This window comes from Malaclemys terrapin, chromosome 3 (genome assembly GCF_027887155.1).
Source record: "Malaclemys terrapin pileata isolate rMalTer1 chromosome 3, rMalTer1.hap1, whole genome shotgun sequence".
Classification (NCBI taxonomy): Eukaryota; Metazoa; Chordata; order Testudines; family Emydidae; genus Malaclemys; species Malaclemys terrapin.
This window is the reverse complement of record NC_071507.1, coordinates 204,038,941-204,057,358: the sequence shown is the minus strand read 5'-3', so window position 1 is coordinate 204,057,358 and position 18,418 is coordinate 204,038,941. Positions and strand designations below refer to the sequence as shown.

The 18,418-nt window shown below is 49.5% G+C and overlaps 1 protein-coding gene across 1 annotated transcript in view; it reads right to left on the bottom strand.

Moving 5' to 3' along the window:
• Positions 1-6,682, bottom strand: part of DRC1 (dynein regulatory complex subunit 1) — a 59,866-nt gene extending 53,184 nt beyond the window's left edge. Inside the window, exon 1 of the mRNA XM_054022913.1 lies at positions 6,533-6,682. Coding sequence (XP_053878888.1) covers positions 6,533-6,682 — 150 coding nt within the window. The remainder of the gene's footprint in view (positions 1-6,532) is intronic.
• Positions 6,683-18,418: the final 11,736 nt, after the last annotated feature.

Below are 18,418 nucleotides of genomic sequence, written 5' to 3'. Positions count from 1 at the left end.
CTCTACCAATCAGGAAGGGTGTCAGCCACATAGGACTGCCCCGAGAGCAGATTTGACCAATCGGGGGTGTCCCGGGGCGGGGTGACCCATCCGGAAGTGGATAATGTGACCTCTCTAAGAACTCCTCCCACCGCCCTCTACCAATCGTGATGGGTTTCGGTCGCACAGGACCGCCCAGAGAGCAGATTTGACCAATCGGCGGTGTTCCAGGGCGGGGTGACCCGCCCAGAAGATGGTCGTGTGACCCCTCTAAAAACTCCTCCCAGCGCCCTCTGTCAATCAGAGTGCAGCAACATCACCCCATAAGTCCCAGCGCAGGGGCAGAAGAGGCCATCTTTTACCAAGAACGCGTGCTTTAGAAATCGTGGAAACATGGACTCCTTCACCACCCCCGTGAGAACTTCGGACTTTGTTTTAGCCCCGAGGGCCTTTGACCATCCGCGGAGAAAGCGCTACATCAGCGACAGTTCCAAGGAGGAGGAGGGAGCGACCGAGGGGAGCCCTTTGGCCCAGCCGTTGATGGACACGCCAGAACCCGAAACCCAACTGCTTGTGAGACACCCCGATGAGCGTGGTGGCCTCTTGTCGTCCACCCCCATGGAGGAGGAAGGGGAACACAGCTCGGGGGAGTCACCGGAGGACAAGGTGAATGGAAAAGACGTCACTCAGGTAAATGAATGATTAAGAAGTGACAGTTGATGATGGGGTGTAATGGGGTTAGGAACCAGCGGGTTGTGTAAATCTAAAAACAAGCAGTGGGGTGCTTACTTTCTTTTCTGAAAATCTCTCAACAGCTCGACGATGCCTTTCTAGAGGCCTTTGAGAACTTACACATCGGTAGCCCCGTGGGAGTAAATAGACATAAGCAAAAGCAGCTGATGCATGATATGAGACACAGATATCAAGACGAAAATCTGGAAAAGGACAAAATGGAAGAATGAACCAGCTCAGACTTCCTTATGGAGTCCATTTTTACAGGCGGCTGTAAAAGGTCGTGTTAAACCAGGCGATTAATAAAACGTATTTATTTAAATGTGTCAATATGAATGTGTCCCCTTTCATATTTGTGTTAGTAAAAGACGGTACCAGTAAAAGTCATGTCTAGGCAGCTCTGTTAAAGAAAATCTATTACACCCCCAGAAGTTGGGAGCTTGAGCGCTATTTCTGAGATGGCCGCTACTAAATCGTCAGAGGCCGAACATAGTATAGCCCTCCTTTGCTGCGGGGACGATTTGCTAAGTAATTTAAAAAGACCAGGTTTCTCTTTACACAGCTAGACATGTTTTCGGTCAGCAACCCCAGCTGTTACAAAGGGGCCTGCCAATAGTTCATCTCTTTTTATACCCGGCTGTTGTTCTTTTCAAAGTATAAACCACCAGCCAGTCTGGAGGGAAAACACCAGTTCTTACTCTATAAGCTTCTGGTGTGGAAGCATTTAAATCCACCACCAGGTAGCCATAAGGTCTTTTGGTAGCATCCTCAAAAGCTTCTAGAAAGAATTCAGCTTTGCAGGGGTACATTTGCCGAGCGAGCGTAGCGATTTGTAATTTATCCCTGGGGTTTTTGCGTTTAGGTTAATCGTGTGACTCTTTTCCCCCTGACAAAATACGTTTTGAACTATAAACATAATGCTCAGGTTTCTGTGATGCACATACTTGGTAAAAGCTTTCTCGATTTCACAAGCAGAGTTCATCAGATCGTCTGTGATAATCATATTTACTTGATTGGTAGGAAACAAACGGTCATCGTCAAAAGCATCAGGCAGCCCCTCCACAAAATTGATAAAGGGATATTTACAGAGCAGTTCTTTATACAGAGGTTGCCAACAACTGTAACACCACACAATATTCTCAAGCATAACAGACAGTGTTTGTTTGGCATTATCCAACACATTTTTTATAAAGTAACTGTTCCCGCAGTTGCTAGGCCCCGCGAGAATTGCAGAAAAGGGGTGTTTCCACCTCGTATCCATTTTTAAAAGCCATAGGGCAGGGTTTTAAACCCTTCTTCTAGGACCCTCTTGTTGTAAACGACTTTCAAGTGAGTTTAGGACCCTGCAGTGGTGAGCAGCAGCTGGGCGGGGGGTTGGCAATCCCAGTGGGGCCTGATTCTGGCAGTTAGGTGCCTAAACCATCAGTTAGGCACTTAAGCCCTTCGGTGAATCTGGCCCCCAGAGGTACCCTGAGTGATCAGTTCTAGGCCCATCTTTTCCTTCAGTAACTGTCTAACGATGAAGTACGCATCGTAACCTTTGGAACTGTGCGCTAGGAACGTGTAGTCCCGGAACTCTTTGCCAATAAAGGTCTCAACAAACATAGAAAGACACTCGTCGCCCTAAAATTCCCAGGATTTTCCCGGCTTTAGGGACATAACAAAAATGTAATTGGGCGTGTGCAACCCAGTCTCCTGCGTGCATTCAAAATCATAAAAAAAGATCCTTTTCTGATGATTTGGGCTTTCTAAGGCTGTCCATAAAACACAGGTGACTGTCTACATCACCAGCGATCAAACCCTGACACTGCTTACACCGCCTCCCTTTACACCTGTGCCGCTTGGCCACATAAGACTGACACTTATCACACAACGTTTTAGACAGGCATTCGACTTGTTTTTTTGATGCACAGTCGACGTGTCCGTCTAAACACTCTTTGGCTCGACAATACAGTCTACAGCTAGGACACCTCAGCTGCACGCCCATGCTGTCCAAGCATGTTACGCTCAAACACAGGCGGCAACGATACCTGCAAGAGTGGTCGTGACTGTACGCCGTGTGGCAAAACTCACAATAATTTTTCACACCGAAGAACTTTTTCACATCCAGAACCCCATAGTAATGCTCATCGTGCAACAGGATGAAAAAAGTCTTGGGGTACACTGGGCCCCCCATTTTAAAAAAGCCCCATCCACCTTTCGCCGCATACAGCACCACCTGTATATTGACTCCTAAATGCTGCTCAAACGTTGCTACGTCACTGAGCAGAACCTTTTTTTGATCTGACCACCCCAGTTTCTCCTGCAAGTTTCTCGCCCCCGCTAACAATTCCGCGTCTGTAGGTTTACGGTCGGACATAACGGCCAAGAGCCCACCCAGAAAACACAGATTGGTACCGGTGTAAATCAGGTCTACTAAGCATTGTCTCCTTTTATGGAGGATTTGACTACCGCGGATAGAATTTAAAACTCTACGAGCGCCCCCACCCCTGTTTTTTACAACTGTCACAACGAGGCACAACGTCCCATCGAGATGCAACTCTCTATTGCTCTGTAGCAGCTTTGAGGCCTGAGTTAAGAACTCCTCAGCAGACAGCTCATCCCTAGTTCTTCTGACTGAAAACAAAGGGTTAGTTAAATTTCAGCTCTCTAAACGTAACTGAGCATAATCATCATAATCACCATTAACGTCATCCAGAACTAACTGTATTCCCCTGTGTATGGCTTCAACAACCTGCTGAGCTGAATTTATTCCCTCAGGATTGACAAAACGAAATTCCTCACAATACACCGACCCCCCAAATCTAGGTAATTCACGTTGCCAACTTCTCACTCTCTCCATATACACCTCTGCATTTTCAGGGTTACTTGGAGGTTCCTCTATGGGACCGTCAGCGGCATCTTCTACATCAGATGCTATTTGAGAGTCAGACTCCGAGGGGCCTCCGTGAGGGTCATCAGGAGCAGATGGGGACCTTCTAGAGAGCCCTCTGGGGAATTTTCTAAACCAGACTCTGCGTGAGAGTCGGGTTCCACCTCCCCATTTTCAGACAAGCCAGTTTGAGAGCCTCCAGTAGTGGGCATCTCTTTTTGTTTTTTTTTCCTCATTATCTCTTTAGCCTTTTAAAAAATTTTTACTGAGACCCTGGCCTGGAACTTTTTGGCCGCCATTTCTTTGTCCACCAAAAGCTGTTCCCCATTTTGTTTACACCTGAGCTGATGTGTACCCTTGAGGGTGCCCTTTTTACCCAGGCCCCTTTCCACGGCTAGTCACGCCTGCTCAGAGCCCCCTTTTGGAAAAATTGAAGCATTTTTCAAAAAGTCACCCACCAGAGCTTTTGCATTTTTGACGTGGTTTCCAGCTCTCCTTTCTTTTAGACCCGTGAGGATATAGCAACCACCAGTATTCTGAACAAAGCCTCATATTTTCCCCAAATCTTCATCAGTTTTCTGAATGAAGCATCATACTTTTCCCAAATACTAGAATATGGGGGAGCTGTGATGAGCTTATGGTGTTGGGAAAATGGTTTGTCAGTCCTTGGTTTTTTATTCACAACCCCTAGAGCGCGTATTCCGGGTTTGTGAATGTGTGTGTTTTTGCTCAGTTTTCTCAGGGCTTGGTGTGGTGGTGGCCGCTGAGGAACTGGAGTTGTGTTTGTGTGGTTGGCCTTTACCAGAGTCTTTTGTTTTGTCCTTGGGTTTGACGTATATGAGGTTTGGACTGCCCTGATGCTTCATCTGCACCCTTGTGCTCAGGGCCGGCACAACCCATTAGGCGACCTAGGTGGTCGCCTAGGGCGCTACAATTTGGGGGCAGTGACCGCGGTGGTATTTCAGCGGCGGGACCTTCCGCCGCCTCTGTGGGGGGGCGGCATTTCGGGGCGGGACCTTCCGCCGCCTAGGGCGGCAGAAAAGCTGGCGGCGCTCCTGCTTGTGCTGTTTTGTGTTAGCGTTGTTAAAGGTCTCAACGCAGATTCCTGGTTCTTTGGCGGTTCTGGTGGAGGTGTCCCTGTAGCTTCGACTACAGCATTGTCAGGAAAGCTGCCCGTGCCTATGAGGGGGGAGAAAAGACATTTTACGAAACTGAACTTTACCATCTTTCTCACCCACACCTATGGATTTACTTAAAATACAAAACCTCATGAAACAACCAAACAAATAAGCAAAATATATTTACTGGGCTTCGTCCATCCATCAGTCATTGATGCTGGTGAATTTTCCTTTTCAGCTGTCTCTTTCCTTTTTCTTTTGAGCTTGTTTGCCCTCTCGTGTTTTGACCGTACTGTGAAGCAAAGAACATTATAAAACACATGAAACTGTCTTGTAAACTTCAAAAAATAAAATATTCGTTAGAGTGTTTTTCTATTTGAAAAGTCACAGCTTTAAAACAAAATCATCCATTTCACGCTGTACAACAAACAAAGGTTTTGAGTTTATTTCTACCACTTTAAAAAAACAAACCCACAAACATTTTTTAAAAAGATATCTCATTTTGCAAAATAAAAACCAAACTGCTTTTAAAATCCATTGAAAATACTTTTCAATAAAACCACATGCATTTAAAAGGCACATGGTTGTTCTGTCCACCACCATCCCTGCCATGTGTGTTTGGGCCTTCAGGTTAAAGAACAAGCAAAAATGTTAAGTTAGGATTACCCCCAAATCCCTATACAACCTGTGCAATACCTGAAGGTTTTTTTTTTTTTTAATTTAACAGTATTAAGCACATCTATAGTTAAAATGGTTTTTACCTTGGCCTGGTGGTGAAATGCAGCTTAAAGTTCCTGGTTCCATGCTAAACAGATCACACTGCAATAAAGCCAGGCACCATTATTTACTAAGACAGCATGGCCAAAGAATGGCATTATAGAATATCTATTTTCAGAGTTGAAAACAGGGCGCATACCTCCTCTTGCAGTCCAGCAGCAATTCAAGAGCGTTTCTGTTGGAAGAGACAGGCTCCAAGCTCCCTGAGGTTTTTATACCATCCTAACTCTTTGTTTCAAAATAGTCAGCAGGTTGATGGGCTCACCCCTCCCTAGCATTCCCTTTTGTGGTCTGGGCTGGGGGAATAAGTTGTCTGCACAACTGGGCTGCTTTTCTTTTCTTTTAGTTCAAATACATTTTTCTGTAGGGCCTCTTACAGTGCCCATTCCAAGTGGGGGCCCTTTGCAGATCTCAGTGAATGTCTTGGGGCTTGTTTTTTATCAAGGTCCCCCCGGCGCTAAATGTTCTTGGGTTAGGCACAGACATTGCATAGCATAACCTATGGCAATAACAGTGTTTAATAGGATTTCCAAACACAGCTCAGCACACAGGCCCCGGAGCTTGCAGTTTATATCCACTGAAGTCCAAGTCACACAGTCATGGTGCCATTGGGCTGGCGCATCTATGACACAGTCGTCACAATCTTCAAAAAGCTTTTCCCTAAGGCAGTAATTAAGGACAGCATAAACAGCAACGCGTACAATAGTCCGCAGGACTTTTTTTAAGTTCACAACGTGGCACTGGCTCAGTTAGTTCCATGCCAAGCCTCCTCCTAAACTCCTCATAGCCGTCATCCTCGGAGTCCTCTTCAACAATTTGTATCGGCGTTGAGCAAAACCAAGGTGGGCCCAGTTCATCTTCGCTGCTTGATGCAACGCTGTCCAGGGCCTCCTGCTCCTCTAGAAAGGCATCGTCGAGCTGTCGAGAGATTTTCAGAAAAGAAACAGTGTAAATTCCCACTGCTTGTTTTTAAATTTACACAACCCCCCCGCCCCCCGGTTCCTAACCCCATTACACCCCATCATCAGCCATCACTTCTTAATAATTCATTTACCTGAGCGACGTCTTTTCCATTCACCTTGTCCTCCAGTGACTCCCCTGAGCTGTGTTCACCTTCCTCCTCCAGGGGGGTGGACGACAAGAGGCCACCACGCTCATCGGGGTGTCTCACAAACAGTTGGGTTTCGGGTTCCGGCGTATCCATCAATGGCTGGGCCAAAGGGCCCTCCTCAGTCGCTCCCTCCTCCTCCTCAGAACTGTCGCTGATGTAGCGCTTTCTCCATGGATGGTCAAAGGCCCTCGGGGCTAAAACAAAGTCCGAAGTTCTCACAGGGGTGGTGAAGGAGTCCATGTTTCCACGATTTCTAAAGCACGCGTTCCTGGTAAAAGATGGCCTCTTCTGCCCCAGCACTAGGACTTATGGGGTGATGGGGCTGCACTCTGATTGGCAGAGGGCACTGGGAGGAGTTTTTAGAGGGGTCACATGACCCTCTTCTGGGCGGGTCACCCCACCCTAGAACACCCCCGATTGGTCAAATCTGCTCTCGGGGCGGTCATATACGACCGAAACCCATCGCGATTGGTAGAGGGTGGTGGGAGGAGTTCTTAGAGCGGTCACATTATCCGCTTCCGGACGGGTCACCCCACCCTGGAACATCCCCGATTGGTCAAATCTGCTCTCGGGGCAGTCTTATGCAACCGAAACCCATTGTGATTGGTAGAGGGCGGTGGGAGGAGTTCTTAGAGGGGTCACATGAACCCTTTCCGGATGGGTCACCCCGCCCTGGAACTCCCCCATATTGGTCAAATCTCCTCTCGGGGCGGTCCTATACGACCGAAACCCATCGCGATTGGTAGAGGGTGGTGGGAGGAGTTCTTAGAGAGGTCACATTATCCACGTCCGGACGGGTCACCCCACCCTGGAACATCCCCGATTGGTCAAATCTGCTCTCGGGGCAGTCCTATGCAACCGAAACCCATCGTGATTGGTAGAGGGCGGTGGGAGGAGTTCTTAGAGGGGTCACATGAACCCTTTCCGGATGGGTCACCCCGCCCTGGAACTCCCCCATATTGGTCAAATCTCCTCTCGGGGCAGGCCTATGCGGGTGAAACCCATCCTGATTGGTAGAGGGCGGAGGGAGGACTTCTTAGAGGGATCACATGAACCCTTTCCGGATGGGTCACCCCGCCCTGGAACTCCCCCATATTGGTCAAATCTCCTCTCGGGGCAGGCCTATGTGGGCGAAACCCATCCTGATTGGTAGAGGGCGGTGGGAGGAGGTCTTAGAGGGGTCACATGAACCCTTTCCGGATGGGTCACCCCGCCCTGGAACTCCCCCATATTGGTCAAATCTCCTCTTGGGGCAGGCCTATGTGGGCGAAACCCATCCTGATTGGTAGAGGGCGGTGGGAGGAGTTCTTAGAGGGGTCACATGAACCCTTTCCGGATGGGTCACCCTGCCCTGGAACTCCCCCATATTGGTCAAATCTCCTCTCGGGGAGGCCTATGCGGGCGAAACCCATCCTGATTGTTAGAGGGCAGTGGGAGGAGTTCTTATAGAGGTTACATGACACACTTTGCTTCTGGTCATGTGTCCGCCTTGACCCCAGAAGTAATACCCCCATGGGTGGGACTTCCGGTGACAGGTGGTCGGGGCTTAAGGGGTCAAGGGGCAGGATTGACGGTAGGGCTTTATACTACTACAACACACCCTTGGAGGCCCTTGCCTTCCAAAAGGGTGGCTTTGTAAATTTAGTATCAGGTCTTCTTGAATGAGAGTCCTTGGACATTTGGGACTTCGCTTTGTTTTGAAGTTTGGCGAAGGTTTTCTTGAGACACATTAAGATCCGTTTGAGAACTGGATCTTTGCTCCTTGAAGGGGATGGTGTCCTAGCTCTGGAGGCCTTTGCTGGCTTTGGAGGATAACCATCAGGACTCCCAGTTGCTTTCTCCCCAGCTTGTGAAAGCCCTGTTGTACTCGTAGCAATGGACACCATCTTTGGTTGCTTGGTGGGAGCCATTTTCCCCATTCCATCCTGCGTCTTGCTCCCGTCTGCTGGAAGGAGCCACACCACTGGCATCTTGTTGAGGTTGGATGATGCTGTAGAGTCTCCTGGAGTCCATCGCTGTGGAATTCTGGGCAAGTTAGCACCTGCAGAGCCAGCTGGTCTCTTCCGTCGAACCTTATCGCACTTCTTGCAAACGCTGATTGGTGGCTGGTCCCTGGAGAGCTTTGAATTCACAGTTCCATCGAACCCATGTGGAGCCGTGATGTCTCGAAGACCATGCAGCTCAGCAGATAGTTGGTCTGGGGTTTCTTGCCCTTTCGATGCTGCTGCCCCAGGATGCTTCCAGGAGTAAGACCTGGCCATTTGCTGCCTTCTGTCGGTGGGTAGGGCATGTACATCCTCCAGCCACCTCTGACTGGGGGCCCTTAGAGGCAACTGAATAGACCGAGCCTTCTTGGAACGCAGCTGAAATGGTGACCGATACGGAGTCACAATGCCCCCGCACGTAGGGTGAGAGAGCCGGCCTCTCTCCTCTGGGGAAGGAGACATGAACCTCCTCAGGGAATCCTGGATCCTCATGGGCAGTTCCGATCTTTCCTGCACTTGCATCTTTGTAATATGGACCTCCAGCTGCTTTTTAACGTCCCTCCCAAGGAAGAGCAGCTCCTCAAGGATGGGAACCACCTCAACCTCGGGCTTTGCCTTCAGGGAAGACAGCTTGGGAACCAGGGGTAGGAAAGCCCGCCGGGATTTCCACAGGGCATCCGGCAAAGCCCACTCCTGATGCAGCTTCTTCCGCTGCGTGTGCCAGTCCAACTTCTCCCTGACCTCATTGAGCAGGAAATCGGTCTCCATCTCACTGAACTCCACCTCAGCTCCCCTGGCTGGGACGGCGTGAGGCAGCTTTGCCGGGGGCTCTGGGTCCAGGGTGAGCAGCCCCCGCTGCATGATGAGATGCTCATGCCTTATGTGGAGTTCGATGGGGTGGGCAGGCTGTTGTCCCATCATTGGCAATGCCGCTGTGCTGGGCTTGCCTGGCTCCCTAGGGGGGCAGTGTGGCCCAGGCAGGGTAGTCTCTCTCACGAGGGGAGCATTTCTGTGAGACTCTCTCACCATCTTAGGAAACGCCTGCATTTGGATCTCCAAGCATTTCTGAGCCAAGTGATCCTGCAGCTTGACCACTGCTGTGGGCACAAGCGTGGCCAGGATGGCATCAGGGGATGCCATGATCCTGTGGGCCTTTTGGGGCAGGGATCCCGAGGGGCAGACACATGGTTCCTGGATCTCCTGGGTACGCTGAGGGCTCGTGTCGGATCTCAGGGGTTTTGTTTGTGGAGCTAGAGGCAGAAGAGCCATGTGGGGTTTCTGGGGGGTGATCTGCTCTCGCCGGTCTCGTCTGCTGTGGGCAGGAGGCCTGGGGAGAGGCTGGGCTTGGATGGGATGAGTGGATCCTTCCCAGCCCGCGACAGGCATGATCTCCCTTGTGCGGCAGAGGGGCTCTGACCGAGTCACGGAGGCTTCTCCCAGGGAAAAGGAGCTGTGACTCCAGAGGAAAGAGGGGATGGATTCCATAGAGGAGAACTGGCTGGCCGCAGATGTCATCACACTCGGCCTGTGGGAGAGAGCAGACAGAGACAGATGGGACATGGCCCTGCTGAGCAAAGGCGGGGCTTGGGCACAGCCTTCCAACTGTAGTGCAATGGGGCAGTGCCTAGACATGCCTGGCACACCACACTCTGACACAAGGACATCAACTGGCTAATGAAGGACTGAGAGGGGGAGCTGGCACTCATTTGATCTATAACGATAACCCCTTCATCACATGCACATGTGCAGCACCTAGCACAATGGGGCCTTGAGCATGACTGGGGACCTAGTGCTATTTTAATAGAAAGATTAGCTAACAAAAATTGGTCTGGGTGAGGAAGATGTGAGCGTGTGTGTAACCCTTGCCAGAGCATGTTGTGAAGGCCAAGACCATAAACAGGGGTCAAAAAAGAACTTTACAGCAGATTCCAGGCCAGGGACCCTCAACCCAGCAGTTCTGGGCTTTCCTCTCCCAGCCTTCCCTGCTACTTCCCTGGACTGCTTCCTGCCACTCCTGGTTCCCCTCCTTGCTCTGGGTGCACCAGCTCCAAACACGTCCCCCTCTGCCCAGGGAGGGGCTGCCCTTTCCCAGCAGCAGCCCCTGTCTTTTGCCAGCTTCCTGGCTTTATGGGCCCCGCCTATTCCTGCCCAGCTGAGCCTGCTTGCCATCAATTCCCTGCTCCCTGGCTCTTCCTCCAGGGGCACCCTGTGGAGTTAATGGGTCTGCCTGGCCACCTTAGCCCCTTCCAGTCCTGTGTGGGGTGGGCACCCCGTCCCCGGGGGTCATCTGATTGCTGTTTCTTTCAAACACAGCAGGGAGCAGGGGCAGGTTCTAGACAGTCGCCTGCTGGGAGATATTGCCGGACAGAAGGATTTGATCCTACTCACAACCCAGCTTGTGGTCTCTGCATTTAATTTCTGAGAATCCCTCACCTCACTGTCACTGGGATCTCACCTTGGAAGCTAAAGCCTTTTAGGCTTGTCCTCACTACCCGCCCGGATCGGCGGGTAGAAATCGATCTCTCGGGGATCGATTTATCGTGTCTCGTCGGGATGCGATAATCGATCCCCGAATCGACGCACGTACTCCACCAGCCCAGGTAAGAGTAAGCGCTGTCGACAGGGGAGCTGCGGAGGTCGATTTGCCGCTGTCATCACAACGGGGTAAGTCGGATCAGATACGTCGAATTCAGCTACGCTAGTCCCGTAGCTGAATTTGCATATCTGAAATCGATCCCCCCCCCATAGTGTAGACGTAGCCTAAGTGACTTTTCCCCTGTTATTTTAGGATCCTGGAGTGTCTGGTTTTCCCTGCTCCCTCCTCTCTCCATGCTCTATCCCCTCCCACCCAGCCCCCAGTCTGGTGCCCCCCGTGCAGTTGCCTTACGGTATCAGAACTTCATCCAGGTGTCTGGCCACGTACTCTAGCCTCCTCTCAGCGATACTGAGGTTGGGAGCCAAGGGGAGCTGCTCCAGGAGCTTGCCGAGGCTGTGGAACAGCGAGAGCAGGTAGCTGAGTGCAGGCTCTAAGGGGTGCTTTATGCTGCAGAGCTGAAGGTCCAGGGTTCAAATCCCGCTGGGAACCCATGCTGGGGGACTGGAGGTGGGGATGGGACCATTACACAGGTGCTGCCGGATCCTACTCACCGTACCAGAAAAGCCAGCCTTCCTCCTGAACTCTCTGCCTCACCTCCCTGGTGTGCACGGGGCTGCTCCCATCAAACATTTTCTCGCCCTCTTGGGAGGGGAGGATGGTCCAATCCAGTCGACACAATCTACCGCCCCCCTCCCAGGTTAAATGAGCCGCATGATGCTCAAGGAGGGAATGACCCATTGTATGATGCATGGGGGTGGATTAGAGATGGCAACTTCTGCTGAGTGGGAATGAATTGCATGATTCTAAGGAGAATAGTTGCTTGCCTGGTCTATAGGTCGGGGCAGGGGAGGGATTACTAGGGCTACTGCCCATGGGGGGGTGGGGGGGGTTGAGCTGCATGACACGAGAGGAGGGGACTGACCCACTGCAGATTTATGGAGGGGGGCATTGCTCACCATGCCTCTAGGGATGCACAAGCCTCCTCCAACTCATCCTCACAGCGTCCAAAACCTACCACAAGTGAGACATAAAGGAGATGTTGAGCTGCTTGGGCACCCTCTGCTTCCTAGCGCCCCAGAGCCCCAGATTTCAGGGGCAGCCTGTGAACGGAGCCCCAGCCAGTGCCTCTGCACGACTGTGGGCATGACTGTGCCTTCGCAGGAAGAGGGGAGGCAGGAGGGGGAATAGACCCTATTTCCCTGCTTTGCGTGGGGCCCGAGTCTGCCACCGCAGCTGTGGGGTCAGGGGCTGCTTACCTTTCGGTTTCTTCCTTTTGTCCCTGTGCCTTGTCTTCCTCGGAGAAGCCTGCCACACACAGAGAAAGCAGCAGGGTTATAAGAGAACTCCAATAAAACGGGGATAACAATGAGCCAGAGGTGATTGCCATGTGGGGCCAGGGGGCAGTTTTTCCTTGTGGGAGAGTATTGCACTAGGAGGCATCATGGATAGGCATTGTGCTTTCCTATGATGCAGCCAATATAGGACACACAGCACAACCCATAACAGGGGTCACTGGGATAATCCAGGGGTTGGAGGAACAGGGATTTCTGGTACCAGGAGCCTGCAGAGTTTAGAAGCATTGCAGGAGAGAGCTTCTAAAACTCTGCAGGTTTAAGGACTGCAGGGTATGCAACTAAAAACATATACCATGCACCGAATTCAGAGCTTAGGGGAGAAATCCGACATCTGGACAGCAGTGTTTCCTATATATACATATTTAGGGAATGCATGAGAGAGGGGGTTTATCTGCATGCATTTGGGATGGCCATGCTACTCCTGAGTGGTGAAGCCATGAATGCGTTATGCAAATCCTCCCAAAGAAGTGCGGATAGAACCCCTATATCATCCTTAAACGGCAGCTGTTTTATACCCCAAAAAAACCCAGTTTGGCATGAGTTCAGCTCACTGGCCTGGGAGCTGCTGAGCACTGATGGGCTCTTGATGGCGACCTTAGGATCATCCTCAGGCCCATTTGGGTGAGTGGTGCTGGTTCTGGTGGCCAGCACTAGGCTAGTCCTGCAGGTAGGGGTGGCATCTGACCCGGAGGCTGGAGAAAGCCGCTATCTAACATTTGAGGCTGCTGCTGCTGCTTCTTAGCGTCTGCACAACGTGCCGCAAGTGGCACATGACCAGGATTCATCAATGAATTTGGTCTGTTGGTTGGATCATTAGCTTCCCCAGCCCAGCCTGGGTACTGATGGCGTCAGGGAGTCCAATGTGAACATTGATCCAGTCCCCCCACCCCCCCGAGGCTGCTAAGATGCCATTTGACAAAGGAATAGAAGTGCTGTTGCTGGGCCTGGTTCTCTGCCCAGCCCAGCAGCAGTCATTGGGATATGGTGCCTTGTAGATCCCACTCTGCCACCACACCTGCCAGCCCCAATACCCCTGTACAACGTAAGCTCATGACATTCTCTCCCTCCCTCAATGTGGAGGAAGATATGCATGGCTCCCCCCCGCCAGTTATGAATTGCACAAACTGGTTTTTAGAATAAACCAAAATCAAGTTTATTAACTACAAAAGGTAAATGTCAAGAGATTATAAGGGATAGCAAACAGATCAAAGCAGATTCCTGAGCAAATCAAACAAAACATGCAACCTAAGCTTAATACGTTAAATTAACTGGTTAATAGTAGAAAGCAACAGAGGGTCCTGTGGCACCTTTAAGACTAACAGAAGTATTCGTAGCATTAGCTTTCGTGGGTAAGAACCTCACTTCTTCTGATACTTGGTTAATAGTAGCACATTCTCACCCTAAATGTTGTTTTGTGCAGGTTGCAAAGTTTCTTGAAGGTAAACTGCACATTGCAGCTTAAATATCCGGGTATTCCTTTCACAGGCTAGATCTTTCCCCCCTGGGCTCAGCCCCCCACCATCCTCCCCCTCAGTTTAGTTCCTTTGTTTCTCCCGGTGTTTTCAGCAGTCTTCCTTTTTGGGCAGGGAGGTGGTGGAGAAGAACCTAGATTAACTCACTTCCAAGCCTTCAATAGGATTTGGATATGACAGGAATCCTTTGTCTCCCAGTTTGACCCCCACCCCCAACTCCCTCCTAGTGGAAAAATACCACCAGTCCAAAATGATGTCCAGTACCAGGTGACATGATCACATGACCCTGCAGTGTCAAAGCAGCATCGCAGGAAACTTCTCAGGAAGGAGGAAGTTTAGTATCTTCAAAGTCCTAATGGCCCATCCAGGCTGATTGCCTACTGTTTGGTGGGCATTCCCCTGGTGCAAGCACGTTTGTAATTGATACAGAGCCCGTATTCCTAAATTCAGATACAGAAATGATACATCCATACAAATAGGATAATCACATTCAGTAAATCAGAACCTTTCCAATGATATCTCACATGACCCATCTTGCATAAAACATACCTTAGTTATGCCATATTCATAGAACAATATTTCTATGAAGAATATAGGGCGTAATGTCACAGCGGTGAAGAAGCATGTGGACAAGGGCGATCCAGTGGATATCATGTACCTGAACTTTCAGAAAGCCTTTAAGAAGATCCCTCCCCAAAAGTTCTTAAGCAAAGTAAGTTGCCAGGGGATAAGAGGGAAGGTCTTCTCATGGACCAGTAACTGGTTTTAAAGATGGGAAACAAAAGGTAGGAATAAATGGTGAGTTTTTGGAAGAGAGATAAATAGCAACATCCCCCAAGGATCTGTACTGGGACCAGAGTTGTTCAACATATTCATAAATGATCTAGGAAAGGGGGGGAAACAGTGAAGTGGCCAGATTTGCAGATGATACAAAACTAAAGATCATTCAGTCCAAAGCTGAATATGCCCTCCTTGTTCCTAGATGTAGAACTCTGTGTTGGGCTGTATGAAATCACATTTTGTTTGAATGGGCCCCATTTGCCAAACAAACTCTCCAGAACTCTCTGTATGACTGCCCTGTCCTCATCGTTATTTCCCATTCTGCCAATCTTTGTGTCATCAGCACATTTTTATCAGCAGCAATTTTATATTTATGTCCAGGCTACACCTGACGGCAGGTTGCTGCTCTGGCATCTGGCAGGCGCTGATGTCGTCTCTAGGTCAGAATGGGGCTGCCCTCCTGCCATCTCCCGCTAGCCTGTGAGCTGTCAATGCTGTGCTTACATCAGGAGATAGGATGTGGCAACAGCCCAAGGGGGCTGAGCTGCTGAGCTCAGAACTAGGCAGGAGAGAGGGCATCAGATTTCCCAGGAAAACCCTGGGTCTTTTCAAAGCTTTATGACTCTCAAGCCCCTAAGCAAGGGACGTTTTTTCCCTACTTGTGAAGCAGAATCTCCCAGCCTGAAGTGATAATCTAGTGTTACAAGTGCAGAAAAACTTTCATGGTATCGCCTGCCCAAGCATTCCAAAACCATGAGCTGGGCCCCACCAAAATCATGAGATTGACTTCAAAATAACGATATCTTAAAAAAAATTCCTCTGGGGAACTCTTCATTTGCCTTCTGGTGTCTGACCCGCTAGGGTGCACTCAATTTACATTTTCCAGCTTCTCTTTGCAACCATGAGGGCTTAAAATGTGCTAACAAATAAAATGAAATGAAATCAAATCAAATAAAAAGCCGAGATTCTCAGATAAATCACTTGACTCCAGCAGTGGGAGCTTTAAGAAAAGCACCCTATATCATCAGATAATAAAAAGCCCTACCTCTTATCTAACACTTTCAGTCAGTGGATCTCAAACCACTTTACAAAGGAGGTCTGTAGCATTAGCCCCCTTTCAGAGATGGGAAACTGAGGCACAGAGAAGAACAGTGACTTACCCAAGGTCACCCAGCAAGACAGTAGCAGAGACAGGACTAGCACTTAAGTCTCCTGAGTTCCGGCTAGTGCTCTAGCCACTAGGCCACAGTGCATTTGAAGTAAGGGGTCATAGTCAGTACATTCCTGTGGTGTGTGGTGATTATTTTGGCTCTCCCAATGCCATAGTTGTTGAAGTGACACATTTTGACCTGTGACCTGTGCTGGCCCAGGGGCATCATTGTTAAAATGAGTTTCTCACAGCAGGTTCTTGTTAGGCCTGAACACAAGTTAACTGGACCATGTCTCCGATGTCCCATTGGGAAAGTTTAAAAGCCACTGAAGGCCTTGCAGTGCACTGACATACTGGGATTTTCAGAAAGCCTTTGACAAGGTCCCTCCCCAAAGGCTCTTAAGAAAAGTAAGCTGTCATGGGATAAGAGGGAGGGTCCTCTCATGGATCAGTAACGGGTTAAAAGGGTAGGAATAAATAATCCGTTTCTCAGAATGTAGAGAGGTAAATAGTGGTTTCCCCCAGTGGTCTGTACTGGGACTTTTGAAGTGATAATCAAGATAGCCCATTTTTTTCTCTTACTTAATTGGCCTCTCAGAGTTGGTAAGACAACTCCCACCTGTCTCTGTATGTGTATATATATCTCCTCAATATTATGTTCCATTCTATGCATCCGAAGAAGTGGGCTGTAGCCCACGAAAGCTTATGCTCAAATAAATTTGTTAGTCTCTAAGGTGCCACAAGTACTCCTGGGTTTTCTATCCTACTTGTTGCTTGGAGGTAATGAATTATTCATTTGATCTTATAATAAATATTTTAACTTTTAATATAAGTGTAAATGCCAGTTAGAGGCTGCTCTGCATTTTAATCTGAGCAAAACAAGTCTGTATTTGCATGCTCTTTTCAGACATTTTGTTCTTTGGGATTTTGCTGAATTTAAAGTGTTCATGAAAATTGGAGGATTCAAGAACAGAGCCTCTTCTTACTGGATCACTATATATGGAGTGATCCCAGCAGGGACAAAATGCCACAGGTGTGTCTTATATTAGGTAGCAGCAAATGTTCTATCATCACTAGCTGGGGTGGTCGGGGCAGTAAGGAACAACCAGTGAATGGAGCCACGAGCTCGGTCTGTGGCCCTGTCTCTCTCTGTGGATGTGTCCTGCCAGCCCAATGGGGCCTGGTCAGAACAGGGGGCCTCTGGCCACCCTCCCTCCCTTCCTTCCATGGGGCAATGTCCAGGCAAGCTCTGCTGAGAGTGTAGGATGGCTGCAGGGGGGTTGGGGGGGTGTCCTCCTACCATCCTGCTTCTCCTGGAGAAACTGTGTTGGGTCGCCATGGCCATCCAGATAACCAGGACCAGAAGGACGCAGGTGTACAGCACCCAGGGGCTGTCCCAGCAGGCACGGAACCAGCTCTGTGTGATCCCCATCCTCGTGCTGGGGAGGACGGTCTGGACACTGGGCTCCCTGCTGGTGCTGCCACTGGATCTCTCCCGAGAGGCTGTTTGTTCCAGTGACGCATCATAAAGGGCCAGGACCAGGCGGGTCCTGACATCACAAAGGGACTGCACGCATCAGAGGTGAGCAAGATCCTCAGCTCCCTACAGCCCCTCCCCAGTGTTAGGGGGCTTATGTTTTTCCCCTTTTACTTTCCTGGTTCTTCTCGCATGAACAGAGCAACAATACCCGAAGTTCAAAGGCGCAAACAATTTGATGTTTATTGGGGTAAACTTTTAGCGAGCATCATTTTAGTTGCCGTTCTATTTTCAGGTACCATGGTAGCTGTTACACAGGTGCTGGCCTCCGCGTTGAGCATTTTGCGTTTTCGTACACATTTTCCACCCCTGTCAGCCTTTTGAAGCCATCCCCCACCCACGTCATGCTAGCAACAAGACACACACCACAGACAAACAACGCAAAACATAGATTCATAGTATTCTGGGTTATTCTTTCCCTGGTGCCAGCATGCTTGTAGAGTGTCTGAAAAACAAAAGAAACAATTTTTACCCCCTTTGGTGGGGACAGATTATTGCTTAATAATAATACCAATTCCTTTTACAAATTTCCTTGCTAATTGCAGGAAAAACAGAAGAATTACCTTTAGGCTGTCCTTATTTTGTTTTATAGTCAGGCTAGTGAATTACCCCACTCACTGGTCATTTATGAAATTTATGAGGTGGCGTGCCTCAGTTTCCCCTCTTGTACAACAGACCAGGTTTGCAATAGTTTTTTTGCTGTACCAAGCTTTACGTTTATTTTCAGGTAATAGCTGAGAGACAGCTTTAGATTTTGGCTTTGTACACCCCCCCACCACCACCACCCCCATTAGGGTTAACCTGTCCCCCTTATTTTCAGGCTTGACTTGTTTTTTTCACCTCCCTCTTCTGAAGGGCCATAATCTGAGTGTTTTAGTAGCTTGTTTGCTGACCAGATGGATTTATTATTTCCAGATTTTTTGTGCTGCTACTTATGGGTAGTTTTCTTCTTCC